This window comes from Aplidium turbinatum, chromosome 2 (assembly GCF_918807975.1).
Source record: "Aplidium turbinatum chromosome 2, kaAplTurb1.1, whole genome shotgun sequence".
In the NCBI taxonomy this organism is placed as follows: domain Eukaryota; kingdom Metazoa; phylum Chordata; class Ascidiacea; order Aplousobranchia; family Polyclinidae; genus Aplidium; species Aplidium turbinatum.
In genome coordinates, this window is record NC_137473.1 from 24403670 (window position 1) to 24421911 (window position 18242).

General features: G+C 39.0%; 1 protein-coding gene across 1 annotated transcript in view; it reads right to left on the reverse strand.

The window, feature by feature from the left end:
* The window catches only part of LOC145765155 (uncharacterized protein YwbO-like), a 31265-nt gene extending 21592 nt beyond the window's left edge, over positions 1-9673 (reverse strand). Inside the window, exon 1 of the mRNA XM_082576930.1 lies at positions 9536-9673. Coding sequence (XP_082433056.1) covers positions 9536-9658 — 123 coding nt within the window. The 5' untranslated portion in view covers positions 9659-9673. The remainder of the gene's footprint in view (positions 1-9535) is intronic.
* Positions 9674-18242: the final 8569 nt, after the last annotated feature.

The window sequence follows — 18242 nt, forward strand, 5'->3', positions numbered from 1 at the left end:
ATGGTTGCAACTCGACTTCACTAAAAGAGTTTCTGTGATTACGTAATGAGCGATTTTGCACATTCACAAAAGCACACAACCCAGCTAGCAAGACCCGTCGTTTTTACATTGATTCAACGTCTGCAGACGTTGAATCACAATGCATGACATGTATAAACAAGTTTGCTGGCTGGGAAGTCTGGACATCTGCATGAAATTTGTCTCGCACCAGGCAAGATGCCATCCTTTGAAAGATTTAACAATGATGGATTTATGTAGCCAGTGCATGATGACGAAAACAAATTTAAGATTTCCTTTCCGTTATATAACTTAAAGCAGGTGATTGATACAGGAGAAAATAATCGCAGAAGCACACAATAAAAGAACACAATAAAGCTTACTTATTACGCAAGTGTTTTACATCAAGAAAATAGCCTAGTTTCGGACCAGATGTTCAGAATCAGAAACACAGATAAGAAAGGTCGCTAATAAGAGTTCGCTTCTAGAAGAATAGTAGGTAGTCACTGGGAGGCAAGTAGGCACTAGTTAGTAGTCACTGGACAAGGCAAGGTAATAGGCAAGTTGTAAGAACAGCATAGCTTTGCCCAACTACAGATAGGATAGTTTTCAGTTAGTCAGTACGGATGGCAAAAGCTTCGGTCGGTCTTACCGAGAAGCGGTTAAGGTTCAGCAAACAGCGAGTGAAGTGCGGGATCTGTTCGAAGGAGCTATCGAGAGAAGCATTGCCACGTCACTTTGGAACTTATCATTCAGGTAAACTTCCGGCTAATAGCGTTTAGTAGCCTAACATCGCAAAGCATTCTCAGTTTTGAACATGTTTAATTTAATAGTGGTAAGGAAAAGCATGCTTAATAAAATGCGCCTATCAATTCTCTATCACGCAGTAATTCGTGGCCAAACGCTTATAATCTGACTTTTGTGACGTCATACCACTATTCGACAAACGCAGAATTTTTGGTCGTTTGACAAGAAAGAAAAAATTGCAGCCCTGGATGCAACCTATTTTGTCCCCTGAAAAGATCGAGAGAAAAAATAGAACGCCAAGGTCGCTAATCAGAGTTTCCGCAAACATTTTAAAATTGTCTCCTTAAATTAATCATTGAATTTTTATGGGCCATCACAAAATAAGTGTGACTTTTCTTTGCAATTTTGTCTAGAAATGTTAGTTGAAAGTGAATAGATCATTTCAGTGTGGCCGCTCATAATCATTATCAAAGTGAGGTTCGGTTGATCAAAATAACCCTTACCTGAGTGTGAGGTTCGGTTTATCAACTATTATTTCAAGATAGTAACAAGCACTAACTTATTTATATATTACAATTGTTTGGTCAGCGTTCGAGTAGTTAAAAGCAAAAGTTAGCAATATCAACTACTTTCAAGCAGGATGCTTCCAAGTAAAAGGTGTTTTCTATACAATCTCATTGATCAAGAACTGCATTTTCTCAAGTACCGTACACAAAACTATTATCAAGTAAACCAAACCTGGTGATCTTGCCCATCTTTGACTACGGAATGGCCCGTTTCGGTGAGTCCGATTTGGTGAGTCCGATCCCTTAACGGGGGATTTTTTCAATTTTTTTTTTAATTATCGGGTACCGTAGCCTAATTATCATTGCCGTTTTAGGGTTAGGGGTTAGAGGTTAGGAACTCACCGAATCGGACTCACCGAATCGGACTCACCGAATAGTAGCAGACCCCTTTGACTACAACAGCTACAGAAGTGGTATAAAACAGAATGTAAACAATACGAATAGCATTCTTTCTTTCTGAACACAAATCTGAAAACTACCAGATTCCTTATGTTAAAGGAAGGGATTTGGATAGAAAAATACCTAAAAACCTCAGCTTCAGGCTCGGGTAAACCCACGTTGGAAACACTACACTGGAAAACTAACAGTAAAACCAAAATGGAAGTCTTTGTAATGTACAATACATTTTATACAAACACATTTAATTAAATCAAGGGTCGATCTTCACTTTTTTTTCACTAGCCCACCGGACTAGTTGCTCCCCGTTTTCTTTAATTAAATCAAGGGTCGATCTTCACTTTTTTTTTCACTAGCCCACCGTACTAGTTGCTCCCCGTTTTCACTAGCCCGCACGATTTTTCACTAGTCCGACCAGTTTACTGACTTTTCACTGGTCTGATGACGTATTAAGATAAGTGTTTTGGCTTAGACTGAAACTAACTAAAGTAAAGGCTTTCAGATTTCAGTACGCACAAAAACACCTGCTCGTACTACAGACGCAAACAATGCAATTTTAAAACATAAAAGATATACGTGGCATGCGGTGTGTGCCTCGGAATGGCCCGATTCGGTGAGTCCGATTCGGTGAGAGCCTTTTTCGGTGAGAGCCCTATTCGGTGATTTTTTTTTTAAATTATTGGGTACCGTAGCCTAATTATTATTGCCGTTATAGGGTTAAAGGATAGGGGTTAGGGGATAGGGGTTAGGGGATAGGAGTTGGGGGATGGGGGGTTGGGGGATAGGGGGTTGGGGGATAGGGGGTTGGGGGATAGGGGGTTAGGGGTTGGGGGATAGGGAGTTGGGGGATGGGGGTTAGGGGATGGGGGTTAGGGGATAGGGGTTTTTTGGGGGTTGGGGTTTTTTGGGTTTTTTTGGGGGTTTTGGGTCTTTTTGGGGGTTTTGGGGTTTTTTGGGGGTTTGGGTTTTTGGGGTTTTAATTAGGCTAAAAAAAAAAATTCAAAAAAATCACCGAATAGGGCTCTCACCGAAAAAGGCTCTCACCGAATCGGACTCACCGAATAGTAGCAGACCCTGTGTGCCTAATATTTAGTTATGTTGTTGTAAAAAAAAATCATATTGTTTTTCCTCAAATTTGCTTGTTTCAAGGTTTCGCTTTCGACAGATACGCTTCCTAGTCCCTGACGACTTAGTTGGGCCGAGACCCAGTCGAGCTTAACCGCTCGTCCGAAAAGACGTTAAACTAGTGTGATACTGTTCCACTTTGATATTATTGTTCACGCAGTTTTCTCAACGTGTAGCTTTATCCGTTGGCCTTTATCTGTTGTTTGCTTAAACCGTTTCGCTACTGTCAAATCTCCTGCCAGGTAGACAATGATCATGAAGCATTTGTTTCGTCATTGTTGCCTACGTGTTGTTTTCGCATTATATATACTGGTTCATTGTAGTGTTTATTCATTCGCTATTCAAGCTGTACTGAAGAGAGTTTAATACTCGAAATCTAGATATACAGCAATTCATGTTGCGTATAGAATGGAATTAAAAGCGGATTTGGTGTTAGAAGTCTTGTCTCAGATTTCATAGAATTTAGACATACGAAGGCGATTTATGTTGTAATATTACATTGTGTGCATCTGTAGTACGAGATGACACGCCACTCGCCAGCATGGGCTGTATCCAAGGGGGGTGATCACCCCCTACTTATTGAAGTGGTTTGGAATGACTAAGACGATTTTAGCCCACTTTCTAAAAATCACCCCCCGAATTCTAAAAGTAGATAGAGCCCCTGCTCGCCAGGGTGGTACAATACATAATATTCATTCACTGTCAAAAGAAGTGGACTATTGCATTTGGTTAGGCCTCTACCGTCAGACCTGTCTGGCTTGTTAAGTCAGCATAACTCTTTAGGTCACGGAGGCACACGAGCTCTTCAACTACGACAAGGTAGCAATCCAAAGAGGGAAAAAAAAGTAGTCACGTGCTCAGTTGACCGACTTTGCAACCTTCTTCGTGTAACTTCGCCTCTGGCAAGCAAATTTTTGCAGTATTTCAGAGTGATGTCGCCAATCGCCATTTTGTAAACTAAAACTTTTCACTGGCGAATATTTTCACTAGCCAATCGGACTAGTACTGCAACATTTCTACTAGTCCGCGCAAATTTTCACTAGCCATTGGCTAGCGGACTAGCGTTAAGATCGAACCCTGTAAATAAATTGAATGCGCATTTAAATGCCAACAGTGATAGTTCATTCGGATAAACAATCAATTTTACAAATGAAGGTATAACAATCACAGAACAATGGCTCCACACCCAGAGTACTAAGGTGGTTAAAAAAAAATCAATTTTTGAAAATTATATGGGCTACCCTGCCAAAAGTTTCCATTTCCAGAAAAAATAACTTGTGTAAAATATTTTTGAAAAATATTAATGTTTACGGGTGCCCCAAACCCCTAAAGTTTTGACGATTTTGTCATAAAAGCCTAAACTTAAAATGGCTGTGTTTCGAAAACGGTTCATGGTAACATACAAGTGTTTGGGTTCATTTTAATCAGCAAAGTGAGCTCTATGATTTGGCAAAGAGTAATAGTACCATAAGGTGAATAATTTTAAATTTCCTATTTTCATGTTTAATTCTAAAGTTGTATTATTGCTGTACAATAGTAAGCCTATATTGTCTATTGGCTATTACCAAAGTCCACACAAGATCTTAGGTCATATTGGGTCCTCCCACTATGACAAAATGGGTATTAGCTGTTTAAAACGGGTCTGCTACTATTCAGTGAGTCCGATTCGGTGAGTCCGATTCGGTGAGTTCCTAACCCCTAACCCTAAAACGGCAATGATAATTAGGCTACGGTACCCGATAATTTTTTAAAAAAATTGAAAAAATTGCCGAATTAGGATTGGAGTCACTCATTGAAACGGGCCATTCCGGTTTAAAACAGGGGGTTTCATGGCGACCAACCACTCCCTGTTGCCCAATTAAGGTGTTCTTTGATGCTTGAGGAAAGCGTTTGCAATGCTGAGACACAAGCTGCAAAAGGAACTGCTACTGATCTTCATCTTTGGTCAAATGTCCAGAAAATGTTTTTACAATGGCAACATTTCTTTCAGCATGGTCATTAGTGACAATCAGTGATCTAAAGAAATCTTAGGCCATCTGATAATCACTGTTTCCATCCCATTCTGCAACTGGAAAGTGGAAAAAGGCATATGGGATTTTCAGTTTTTTGAACAGAGCTGTGTGTTGGGCTGTTGGCTGTAGCGAATGTTGCCAAGGTTTTGGTGTGTATATCACGATCCAACAACACATTACGGTAGCTATTTTTGCTGTAGTCCTCAGTTTCCTGAGCGACCATTATTGCTTTTTCCATTCGATGTTTGATGATTGGCTGAGGATGTCGCAGAGGATGTTTAGGCAAGCTCGATAGGAGTTTGTTACAAAAGAAAAAAAGGCATCGAAATGCTGTAGAAAAACAACACAAGCAAGGACGACTGGCAGAAGAGGAAGCTGATACATCAGCCACAATGGCTATTCTGGAAGATAACAGCAGTTCAGCAACTGAAGACTTTGTCTCAGAGAGTGAAGAATAGGTGGGTAATCTGCTTTTCCATTTTATCCCAGAAGGGTAGAGAAAACATTTTATCTCCTACTTTATCTGCAAGCCTAGACAGAGCTAATGTCTCCAACCAAGCAGCAATGTACATCATTAGTGAAGCTGCCAAAAGTCTGGGACATAACATTAAAGACCTAACCTTGAGTACTTCTAGCATCAGGCGCAACAGACATCAGCATCGAAAACAGTTTGCAACAGAAATCATGAAAAACTTGTCTCCAAAAGCTCCTTTAACGGTTCACTGGGATGGAAAACCTCTCCCAGATTTAACTGGACACAATCACGTGATTCACGTCGATCGCCTTCCCATCCTTGTGACCTTTCAAGGGGATACACAGCTGATTGTCATTACCAAAGCTTCCATCTGGCACAGGTGAGGCTCAAGCTCATGCAGTATTTGATGCCTTTAAAGATTGGCATATTGAAGAAAACGTTGAAGCCATGTGTGTTTTGATACCACTAGCTCAAACACTGGTTGCAATAATGGAGCTTTTGTCATTCTTGAGCAGCTACTCGGAAGAGACCTGCTATATTTGGCGTGTCGCCATCATGTTTTAGAACTGATTGCAGGCGCAGTCTTTAATAAAATTGTGCCATCATCTTCTGCCTCAGACATCCTGCTTTTCAAAAGGTTTAAAGATTCCTGGGAGTTTATAGATCAAAATAATTTCAAAGATGCATTGACGGATGATGTTGCAGCAGATAAATAATATAAGGGTATCAGAGAAGAGATGATCGAGTTTATCACTGTGAAATTGACCACAGAAAGACAACTTCGAAATGATTATCGAGAGGTCATGGAATTAACGTTGTCGTTTCTCGTTGCCCTATTACCTTATGTAACTAGATTTTGATGGGTCCCACGAATTACCCATAAGCCCCATAAGTACCCATAAGCACCCATAAGTTGCGTCAAATTACCCATAAGTCGCGTCGAATTACCCATAAGCCCCATAAGTCGCGTCGAATTACCCATAAGCACCATAAGTCGAGTCGAATTACCCATAAGCCCCGTAAGTCGCGTCGAATTACCCATAAGCCCCATAAGTCGCGTCGAATTACCCATAGGCACCATAAGTAGCATTGAATTACCTAGAAGTAACGTCGAATTACCCATAAGCCTGTAGTGTAGAGTGTAGTCTATAGCCGTCTAGAAGCCTAGTAGTCGGCTGCATAGCCGAGTGGTGAGGAGCACTGGCTGGGCGTTCCAAAATGTAGTTTGACACCGCTCAAGAGCAGGACACTTGAAGGCATGCCTAAAGGTGGACACGAAGATTGGCTTCCTTGCCTTCCCGTCCGCTTATGTGTAATCTGCAGTTTGCTGCAGCAGATGGAGTGTTTTGTCCGATAAAACACTTTAACATTGGACAATTTTTCTTATGAACCAGGTGACTGCAGCATAGCAATCGTTTTCGCACACAGCTAGAGACTTAATTCTTGCTTTGAACTTGATAATTAAAGAAAAAAAGAATAATGACAAGGGTGGGAATCAATCCCATGTCACCAAATTCAATAGCCTTTGGCTAAACCACTCAGCCACGCAAGCGCTCGTGAAATCAACGCTTAATTTGGTTTATATGGGTAATGTTTCGAGAACGCTCCCCTCACAATATTATCAGTTTAGTTTGTTTTTATTTCTGACCATCACAACGAAAAAACAATATACGACAAACTTAGCAGAGGTCTATAAAAGGTAGAAGCGACAAAACGCGGACGTTATAACGTGCATGATACCAAAGCAGGACAATCAGTTTAAATGACACGATCGCAAGTCGCAACAGCGACTTGCAGATTACATATACGCTGACATGAAGGCGTAAGTAATTCCACGTTGCTTATGGGTAATTCGACGCGACTTATGGGTAATTCGACTCGCGTCGAATTACCCATAAGCCACATAAGTCGCGTCGAATTACCCATAAGCCCCATAAGTCGCGTTGAATTACCCATAAGCTCCATAAGTTGCGTCGAATTACCCAAATGCCCCATAAATCGTTTAAATCTAGCTTGTGAAGTAAGCAACAATCATGCTGCTAAAAGCGAAAGTCAATCAATTGCATAAACTGATAATATTGTGAGCGTTCTCGAAACATTACCCATATAAACCAAATTAAGCGTAGATTTCACGAGCGCTTGCGTGGCTGAGTGGTTTAGCCAAAGGGTTATTGAATTTGGTGACATGGGTTTGATTCCCACCCTTGCCATTATTCTTTTTTTTTTAATTATCAAGTTCAAAGCAAGAATTAGGTCTCTAGCTGTGTGCGAGAACGATTGCTATGCTGCAGTCACCTGGTTCATAGGGAAAACTGTCCAATGTTAAAGTGTTTTATCGAACAAAACACTCCATCTGCTGCAGCAAACTGCAGATTACACATAAGCGGACGGGAAGGCAAGGAAGCCAATCTTCGTGTCCACCTTTAGGCATGCCTTCAAGTGTCCTGCACTTGAGCGGTGTCGAACTATATTTTGGAACGCCAGCCAGTGCTCCTCACCACTCGGCTAGTCGGCTATGCAGCCGACTACTAGGCTTCTAGACGGCTATAGACTACACTCTACACTATACAGGCTTATGGGTAATTCGACGTTACTTCTAGGTAATTCAATGCTACTTATGGTGCCTATGGGTAATTCGACGCGACTTATGGGGCTTATGGGTAATTCGACGCGACTTACGGGGCTTATGGGTAATTCGACGCGGCTTATGGTGCTTATGGGTAATTCGACGCGACTTATGAGTAATTTGACGCGACTTCAATCAATCAAGTTTATTTTCGGCATAGCTCCACATTCATTTTCAAAGTACACATCAGGAGATATAACAAATAGCTTTTTTTTTATATGGAAACTACACCATGGAGGCACCGAAAAAACCATGCGGTTATCTAAGTCAAGGTGCCCCCACATGGGATGTTTTACTGGATATGATACAATATATAATTGGATTAATAGTACAGAAAAAACAAACAAACACAAAGAAAAACAACAACAACAAAAAAGGAAAAAAAAAAAAAAGTTATCAACAACAGTAGCCTAAAGCAACAATATAATCACAAAATGACACTTAAATGGGTCAGTAACTAGTAGCCTAGGACAGTTTATCAATGCCAATAATGTAAATAATGCCAAAAATCAGCTTTAGTAATTTGAAATGAGTTGTTTTTTATATTCCTTTTTGAAAGAAGAAAACGACAACATTGTGATTTGCTTTGGGATATTATTCCACAAGGTTGCTCCAGCATATTTAATGCATTTTTTCCCAGAATTGGAATTTATTTGCTGAATATATATAGACTCTTTCTTAGCACTTCTGGTTGAATACTTGTGAATGTCTTTAGATTTTGTGAACATGTTTTCAAAATGATTTGGTAATATATTATGGTGGATTTTAAACATAAATTTTCCTAGTTCTAGTCGATGAATATCCTCTATCTTGAGTATATCAAACTCCTTATATTTGGGGGAAAGTTTTGTGTAGTAGTCACAGTTGGCTATACATCTCAGTGCATTGTTTTGCAAGGTGTTCAGAATTTTAAGATTGGAAGAGTCAGCTGTGCCCCAGCTTGTGATGCCATATTGGAGATGAGTATATATAAGAGCATAGTATGGGGCTTATGGGGCTTATGGGTACTTATGGTGCTTATGGGTACTTATGGGTAACTCGTGGGACCGGATTTTGATATCCTGGTGCTAATCATCATGCAAGATGGATGGCTAAAGTCATCTACACATTCAAAGTGTGGATGTTTCGCAGTCAATTTCATTTGACGTTGTGTGAACAGAGAGGACTTCGTGAACTGTGTGTTTTATTTTCCCGTATTTATGTTAAAGTATGGATTACTGCTCCAATGAACAATGCAAGGGTACTACTTGAAGAACATTTCTCCATTTAGCGGCATCTAGTGGATAGAATAATTTAAAACTAGAACTCAAGAAAATTTTTTGTCACAATCTAGATAACAGGGTTTGCAACAGCGGTTCAATGCCAGTATGAAAAAACAAAATATCCGGAATTAGCGTTTCAAAGAAGTTTTCTCAGTAAAAAGAAAAAGAAGCCCACGATCAATTGTCATAACCTACTCAAGTGACTCGGGCATCACAACACTCAGAAAGTATGGATAGTTATTAGTCACCAGTTGTGGTAATTAAATCATCTGACACAAAGAACCTGTTTTCCATACAGTTGTTTAACAAAAAAAGAAACCCTCACTCACCTTAAACAAGTATTTGTCTTGGTAAGATTTTATGGCAGCTTCCATATTCTTTTTGCCAACCCAACACCAAGGTCACATGATATCAGAAACAACTTGGATATGAATCAATTGTTTAGAAGCCATGACTAAAATATCTTTAAAACTGAAAAAAGGTGCTTATTAAGTCAGGTCTTATCAATAAACAATAGGGTGACTCAAAAAAAACTAAATTTTGATTTTTAAACTTTTTCTTCTTTAGACCTCTGCATTATGGTCCAAAATGACACCTTGCCAAGTTTTGTTGAGATTGGTCCACATTTGACGCCCTAGCAGTGGGCCGGTACCCTCCGCCGGGTCAAAATCGGCCAATCTGGCTGTATCTCAGCAACCGGTAGGCCTAGAATGCTCAAACTTGGCTTTGAAGAAGCAGAATGCATGGTTTCCTATCTAACTTCCAGAGGGTTTTGGGGTCTAAACCATTTAGTTTATGAAAAAAATGCAAAAAACACATTTTTGACCAAATGTGGCCCCCATAAACGTGTAATGTTCAACTATTAGTTTAATGTACAACACTAATTGACTAATAACACAAAATTTAAAATACAAGCAACTTTTGTTTAATCATAGACAAGCTTTATTGCTTTTCCACTTTGGTTTACCACTTAACTTTCAACCACTGACCACTGTAATTACCCATTGAATAATTCAAGACAATTTTTTTTTCATTTTTCGTATTAGTTTACCACTTTACATTTCTTAAAAATGATTTTGTGGTTGTGTCCAGCTTTTTGGTAGACAATAACTTCTTGGCCATATCTCGAACTTTAGAACAGTAAGCGTGAGTGACTTTGATTGCTTTGTCCAACTCTTTCTCACTACTTGGGGCAGAATCCCTTTCCTCAACATCAGTGACCATGCCCAAAACTCTCTCCACAACATCATTTGTAGCAGGAATGTTCTGTAGCAGAGCTTTGAAGATGAAAACTCCTCCATATGATGCCAAGATCTGGGACTTTCATGAGTCAGACATTCAAACTTGGGAAAAGCTCTAATGAGTTCAAAAGAGTCTGGTCCGACAAGCGAGTGGAGTTTTGAATAGAATGCATTTGAACTAAGCCCTTTCCAATAACGGCTCTTCAGAACTTGATCGAAATGTTTGCATCTTTTGCCACATTCGGACCTTGGTGGATATGCTCACACGATCACTTGCAAAAGCAAACACAACGTGGCGCTCAATGAGGTACCACAGGTGCAGGTTGAGTTTCACGCGAGCACCAACAGCCATTTCAAGGAAAAGGTCCAGGTAGCCTAAGTTGCTTCTCTTAGGAATGGCATTTGTGAGAGCGTTCCACATTTCTTAGTCATTCACTGCAGCATTTGTCAAACTTGGGGATGTAAAACAATATTTAACTTAAAAAAGAGTTAACATACTGGAAAAAAGAAGCCAGGTCTTGCAGTGGTACTGAAATGTTTAAATAATGAGGCAGAAGTGTTGGTTGATGTGATAAACACGACAGACTCAAGTGGATCAAAGAATGAAACAAGAAACGTGATTGAAGCACTGAATGCTGTCAATTTCGACATAAAAATAGTCTTGGGTCTTGTTTTTGACACAACTGCAGTAAATAGTGGTTAGAAAACTGGCGTCACCATTCAAGTTTAAAGCCATATAGGACACAATATCCTCAACTAGCCTGCAAGCATCATATCATGGAGCTTGTTTGTTGTGGAGCAGCTTCAGTGGTCTACGGTGACACAGAATCATCACATGAAGCTGTATTTAAAAGCTTTGCAGAAGTTTGGGTGAAAAATATAAATGTTTAAGTTGATGAAACTTTCCAAACGAACAACAGAAAATTGAATAGAATTAAAGAATCAGTTCTAGATTTCTTGTTCAGTTGGCTTCAAAATGGAATAAACATACGAGAAGATTACAAAAAGTTGGCTAAATTGTCCATTCTTTTTCTTGGTGGTACTTTCCAGCGTGGATACAATATTATACGTTCAAGGCTCCAAGTGTGTTTAGCACGTATGATGGCGAAGATCATTTATAGCCTACCATTCAAATTGCCTTGTTCAAGCAGCAGTTATAATATCAGCAAATCCAGCTTTTACAAAAGATTGATATATATTCACTGGCTGCTTTTTTAACACTTTTTTATGTTAAATATTGGTTTACATCCCCAAGTTTGACAAATGCTGCAGCGTATGACTTAGAAATGTGGTTCAGCTCACCTCTAAAAGAAGCAACTTAGGCTACCTGGACCTTTTCCTTGAAATGGCTGTTGGTGCTCGCGTGAAACTCAACCTGCACCTGTGGTACCTCATTGAGCGCCACGTTGTGTTTGCTTTTGCAAGTGATCGTGTGAGCATATCCACCAAGGTCTGAATGTGGCAAAAGATGCAAACATTTCGATCAAGTTCTGAGAGAGCCGTTATTGGTAAGGACTTAGTTCAAATCCATTCTACTGTATTGTAAACTCTACACGCTTGCTGGACTTGATCGGACCAGACTCTTTTGAACTCATTAGAGTTTTTCCCAAGTTTGAATGTTTGACTCATGAAAGTCCCAGATCTTGGCATCATATGGAGGAGTTTTCATCTTCAAAGCTCTGCTACAGAACATGCCTGCTACAAATGATGTTGTTGAGAGAGTTTTGGGCATGGTCACTGATGTTGAGGAAAGGGCTTCTGCTCCAAGTAGTGAGAATGAGTTGGACAAAGCAATCAAAGTCACTCATACTTACTGTTCCAAAGTTCGATATATGGCCAAGAAGTCATTGTCCACCAAAAAGCTGGACACAACCACAAAATAATTTTTAAGAAATGTTAAGTGGTAAAATAATATGAAAAATGAAAAAAAAAACTGTCTTGAATTATTTAATGGGTAATTACAGTGGTCAGTGGTTGAAAGTTAAGTGATAAACCAAAGTGCAAAAGCAATAAAGCTTGTCTACGATTAAACAAAAGTTGCTTGTATTTTAAATTTTGTATTATTAGTCAATTAGTGTTGTATATTAAACTAAAAGTTGAACATTACACGTTTATGGGGGACACATTTGGTCAAAAATGTGTTTTTTGCATTTTTTTCATAAACTAAATGGTTTAGACCCCAAAACCCTCTGGAAGTTAGATAGGAAACCATGCATTCTGCTTCTTCAAAGCCAAGTTTGAGCATTCTAGGCCTACCGGTTGCTGAGATACAGCCAGATTGGCCGATTTTGACCCGGCGGAGGGTACCGGCCCACTGCTAGGGCGTCAAATGTGGACCAATCTCAACAAAACTTGGCAAGGTGTCATTTTGGACCATAATGCAGAGGTCTAAAGAAGAAAAAGTTTAAAAATCAAAATTTAGTTTTTTTTGGGTCACCCTAATAAACAACTCAATACCAGTATTGCATCCATGATAGCCATAAAGACTTTTCTAATCAACAAATGTTTTTTGTCAGTCAAGCCTAGTAATAATTGAGAGAGAAAGAAAGATGTTTTGTTTATGCAGCTTATCACGCAGTGTCGCACCACTATTATTCATGCCACAGAGGTCTCAATCGCTGATGAATCCGAGCATCATGAGCAAAAATGTAAAACTTGTAAATGTAAGCTGCTTGTCTGAGTTGTAGTTGACAAATGGCACTGGTTTGACTCTCGGGGTGTGCGCATGAGCAATGCACGTTAAGGACTTTAATGGATGGAATAACTCCCAGGCAACAAAACCAACAATCAGAAACTTCATTCTGTCAATCTCGCTGATTGGGCCTGCGTCAGTGATTTAAAGCCTCTACAAGTATGTGAAACTGCCAGGAGTAAGCTCTGCTAGAAGCTTTCCCAGTCCGAGGATAAAGATTCAATCAATCAATGTACTTTGATTTAGAATGATTTGTGAAAAAAAGCTTTTGTAGAGGTGTTAACTATGCAAAAATCGTATTATCTTCTTCATTATCTTATATGTATCCTCCATCTTTGAACCATTCTGCTCGGAGTTCCTTTCAAATACCCCCCTATTGGTGCACACCCCAGGAAAGAAAAATTCAATACGGTACCGAACCCGATGCATGTCAAATATAAGTGAATCATATCGCAGATTATAGTTTTCGGAGCTGGTTTACAAGCAAGCTTCCCACTTGGTTAAAAAGGCGAGACGTCACGGCGGAGGTATCCACCAAAAAAATAGTACAAAAGTGGGGTGAAATCAGTCAATCATGACGATAAAAAGCATGCAAGTGTCCGCCTTTAGTAAATTAGTTGTGATTTGCTTGCTTCTGTTTCAATTTTTACAATTGAACCAGCCCTGCAAAGCAGAAGATCTCACCTATGCAAAGCAATGTAACACAGGCCCGAAAAACACCACATATCTTCTTAGAAAAGAGTTAAACTTGACCAAGTTTAACTATTTATCCGAAGAATATAACAGCAATTAATAAAGATAACAGCATTTAATCAAGAACATATCTCTGTCGTTTCTGCTTCGATTTTTACAATTGAACCATTGCTGGAAATCACAAGCTATCGTCTACCCAAATAAAGCTAAGCCAGACTCTAAAATTTAAAAATATTTCCTAGGTAAAGAGTTGAACTTGACCGAGTTTAACCATTCATACGAAAAATGCCTTCAAAAATACCAGCATTTAATCAACCCTAATTTAAAGAACATATCTCTGTCTATTAACAAGCAAAAGTTGAGGTTGATAGCTTTTTCACAAAGCGAGCAACCGGCCTTTAAACACAAGCAAAAAGCGCCCGATGACTCGTTGCATTTCTGAATCGAAGCAAGTATACAAGTCTCCCCTGGTCTGCGATCATTTTATGCCTTTATTAAATTAGTTGTAACTTGCTTGTTTCTGCTTCGATTTTAACGATCGAACCATTGCTGGAAAGCAGAAGCTATCGTCTACCCAAATAAAGCTAAGCCAGACTCTTAAAGTTATAAATATTTCTTAGGTAAAGAGTTGAACTTGACCAACTTCAACCATCTATCCCACAAATATTTTTTAGGATACCAGCATTTAATAAATGCTAATCTAAAGAACAAGAGCAATAAGCAATGAAAAAGCTATCAACCTCAACTTTTGCTTGTAAATAGACAGAGGTATGTTCTTTAGATTAACGTTTATTAAATGCTGGTATCTTAAAAAATATTTGTGGGATAGATGGTTGAAATCGGTCAAGTTCAACTCTTTACCTAAGAAATATTTTTTAATTTTAGAGTCTGGCTCATCTTCATTTGGATAGACGATAGCTTCTGCTTTCCAGCAATGGTTCGATCGTTAAAATCGAAGCAGAAACAAGCAACTTACAACTAATTTAATAAAAGCATAAAATGATCGCAGACCAGGGAAGACTTGTATACCTACTTGCTTCGATTCAGAAATGCAACGAGTCATCGGGCGCTATTTGCTTGTGTTTAAAGCCCGGTTGCTCGCTTTGTGAAAAAGCTATCAACCTCAACTTTTGCTTGTTAATAGACAGAGATATGTTCTTTAAATTAACGTTTATTAAATGCTGGTACCGTATCTTTAAAGTTATTTTTCGTATAAATGGTTAAACTCGGTCAAGTTCAACTCTTTACCTAGGAAATATTTATAACTTTAAAGCCTGGTCTACACTACAAGCCCGAAAAGCGCAAACGCCTGCGTTGTCCAGCCTCGACTGACTAAAAACTGTCTACACTGGCAAATTTGATCTTGCGACCGTGTGCATTCAAGCGCCAACAACGTCACTTTTTGCTTGGTTATCCATCATTGTGCTGACACAATGTAATAGGTCAACTGAAAATAATCCAGAATAGTATTGTAGACCTAGAGCTATCCTATAATTTGTTGAGTTGAACCCTGCAATCAATGCAAGGCTAGCAGGTAGGCCAACCCAAGTTTGACCAAAAGCCTGGTGAAGTGCTACCTGAACCTGACCAACAGCTAAAGATAGTTTGATCTACCATACTAGCTGGAAGGCCAACTTTAATCATACCAAAAGCCTAGTGAAGTGCCACCTTAACCAAACTAACAGCTAAGTAGGCCTAGGGTAGGTGCGGGACCCATGGGACAGATTTTTTTATTTGTTAATAGCGACTCCAACATAAATACTACGTCGTCCATTTTTTCATAGTTTGTAGATCCACAGACTTACAAGTTATGATGTAAAAATTATTGAAATGTTATAATTAGTTATTGAGTTATTCAACATTTTATCAATGTTGTTGGTTGTCCCATGGGTCCCATACCTATGGGACCGATAGGACAGTGTTATGGGACCGATGGGACATATCCAAAATTGCACAAAAGAAGTACAAAAAATGATTTTATGAACTGAAATTGGTTATTTACATTAAAAGTGAAAAATCAACATGAAAAGTCAAGTTCCTTCGTCAATGTTCGTAAGCAATTGCAATATCCATGTATAGATTGTCTATACAGACGAAACAATTTCTGAGAAACGTGGAATGCCGCTTAGGCGTGTTGTCATATCAACTGGTTGTGGCAAGGATTATTTCTTCTTTATCTTTTTGAGAAATTGAGGCAACATCCTCATTGTTTGGAAAGACAAATTAAAATGCCTATTTAAAATGCCCTTGTCCCATCGGTCCCGCAATCAACAATTTTGGAAAATATTTTTCTGCTGTCCATGCTGTTGACATCTGAAACTCCATTAGTATCACAAACCTTGCTTCTTATATCACTGATTTAAAACAACTTTATTGTCAATCATTGTTATGTCTGATATTTTCCACAGATTTTTTTTAATCCTATAGCTACAAGTTATTTTAGTGTCTTAAAATTAATATTTTGCCGCCATTGTTTACACAGTTGAGCTAGATCCTACTCTTTTCACGTGCGCAACCTGAGATACATATTTCGTGTCCAAAATCAATATTGCCAAAAACTATTCACTAGAGGGCAAGATATTGCGCTGTCCCTTCGGTCCCCGTGTCCCATCGGTCCCGCACTTCCCCTATTGATTGACATTTATTTTTTGTTGCGAGTATAAATACACATATTCAGGAAAGTCGGATAAGACAAACGATAATGTAGAATGTATGGATACTGCAACGGGTGGCTGCGAAGTGACCTGGAAGGTCTTCTAGTCGAGCAGCCACCCTCAACAAAAGAAAAGGTAACAAATTAAGACTATGTAAGACTTTTTTTAAATCTAACCTTTTAATTTTTATCTACACACACCAACTAACCTATTAACTGAAACAGAGTACCATGCTTTCAAAAAACTGAAACTGCCTTTCCACAAAATGCCAAGACCAGAGCTCAAACTAAATTTTGAGCCAGAACCTTGGTCAAGCGAATCTCTCCAGAGCGTAAAAAAAGCTCGCGATGACCAGACATTTTCAGGCTGACGGCGGCGCTGTTGCCGACAGAAGCTTTGTGTTAAATAAACAAAGAATGAGCCACGCTCAGCTCAAAATATTTTGTAGTGTAGACCAGGCTTAAGAGTCTGGCTTAGCTTTATTTGGGTAGACGATAGCTTGTGCTTTCCAGCAATGGTTCGATTGTTAAAATCGAAGCAGAAACAAGCAAGTTACAACTAATTTAATAAAGCCATATAATGATCGCAGACCTGGGGAGACTTGTATACTTGCTTCGATTCAGAAATGCAACGAGTCATCGGGCGCTTTTTGCTTGCGTTTGAAGACCGGTTGCTCGCTTTGTGAAAAAGCTATCAACCTCAACTTTTGCTTGTAAATAGACAGAGATATGTTCTTTAGATTAGCGTTCATTAAATGCTGGTATCTTAAAAAATATTTGTGGGATAGATGGTTGAAATCATTCAAGTTCAACTCTTTACCTAAGAAATATTTTTTAATTTTAGAGTCTGGCTCACCTTTATTTGGATAGACGATAGCTTGTGCTTTCCAGCAATGGTTCGATCGTTAAAATCGAAGCAGAAACAAGCAAGTTACAACTTACAACTAAATTAATAAAGCCATATAATGATCGCAGACCTGGGGAGACTTGTATACTTGCTTCGATTCGGATATGCAACGAGTCATCGGGCGCTTTTTGCTTGCGTTTGAAGACCGGTTGCTCGCTTTGTGAAAAAGCTATCAACCTCAACTTTTGCTTGTAAATAGACAGAGATATGTTCTTTAGATTAGCGTTTATTAAATGCTGGTATCTTAAAAGATATTTGTGGGATAGATGGTTGAAATCGGTCAAGTTCAACTCTTTACCTAAGAAATATTTTTAACTTTTAGAGTCTGGCTCACCTTTATTTGGATAGACGATAGCTTGTGATTTCCAGCAATGGTTCAATTGTAAAAATCGAAGCAGAAACGACAGAGATATGTTCTTGATTAAATGCTGTTATCTTTATTAATTGCTGTTATATTCTTCGGATAAATAGTTAAACTTGGTCAAGTTTAACTCTTTTCTAAGAAGATATGTGGTGTTTTTCGGGCCTGTGTTACATTGCTTTGCATAGGTGAGATCTTCTGCTTTGCAGGGCTGGTTCAATTGTAAAAATTGAAGCAGAAACAAGCAAATCACAACTAATTTACTAAAGGCGGACACTTGCATGCTTTTTATCGTCATGATTGACTGATTTCACCCCACTTTTGTACTATTTTTTTGGTGGATACCTCCGCCGTGACGTCATCGCCTTTTTAACCAAGTGGGAAGCTTGCTTGTAAACCAGCTCCTAGTTTTCTTTTAGATTTATTGAAAGTAGGTCAGATCACATTTTATGCCTCGAGGAAAAATTATTCCGCCAGAATGACGGTGGT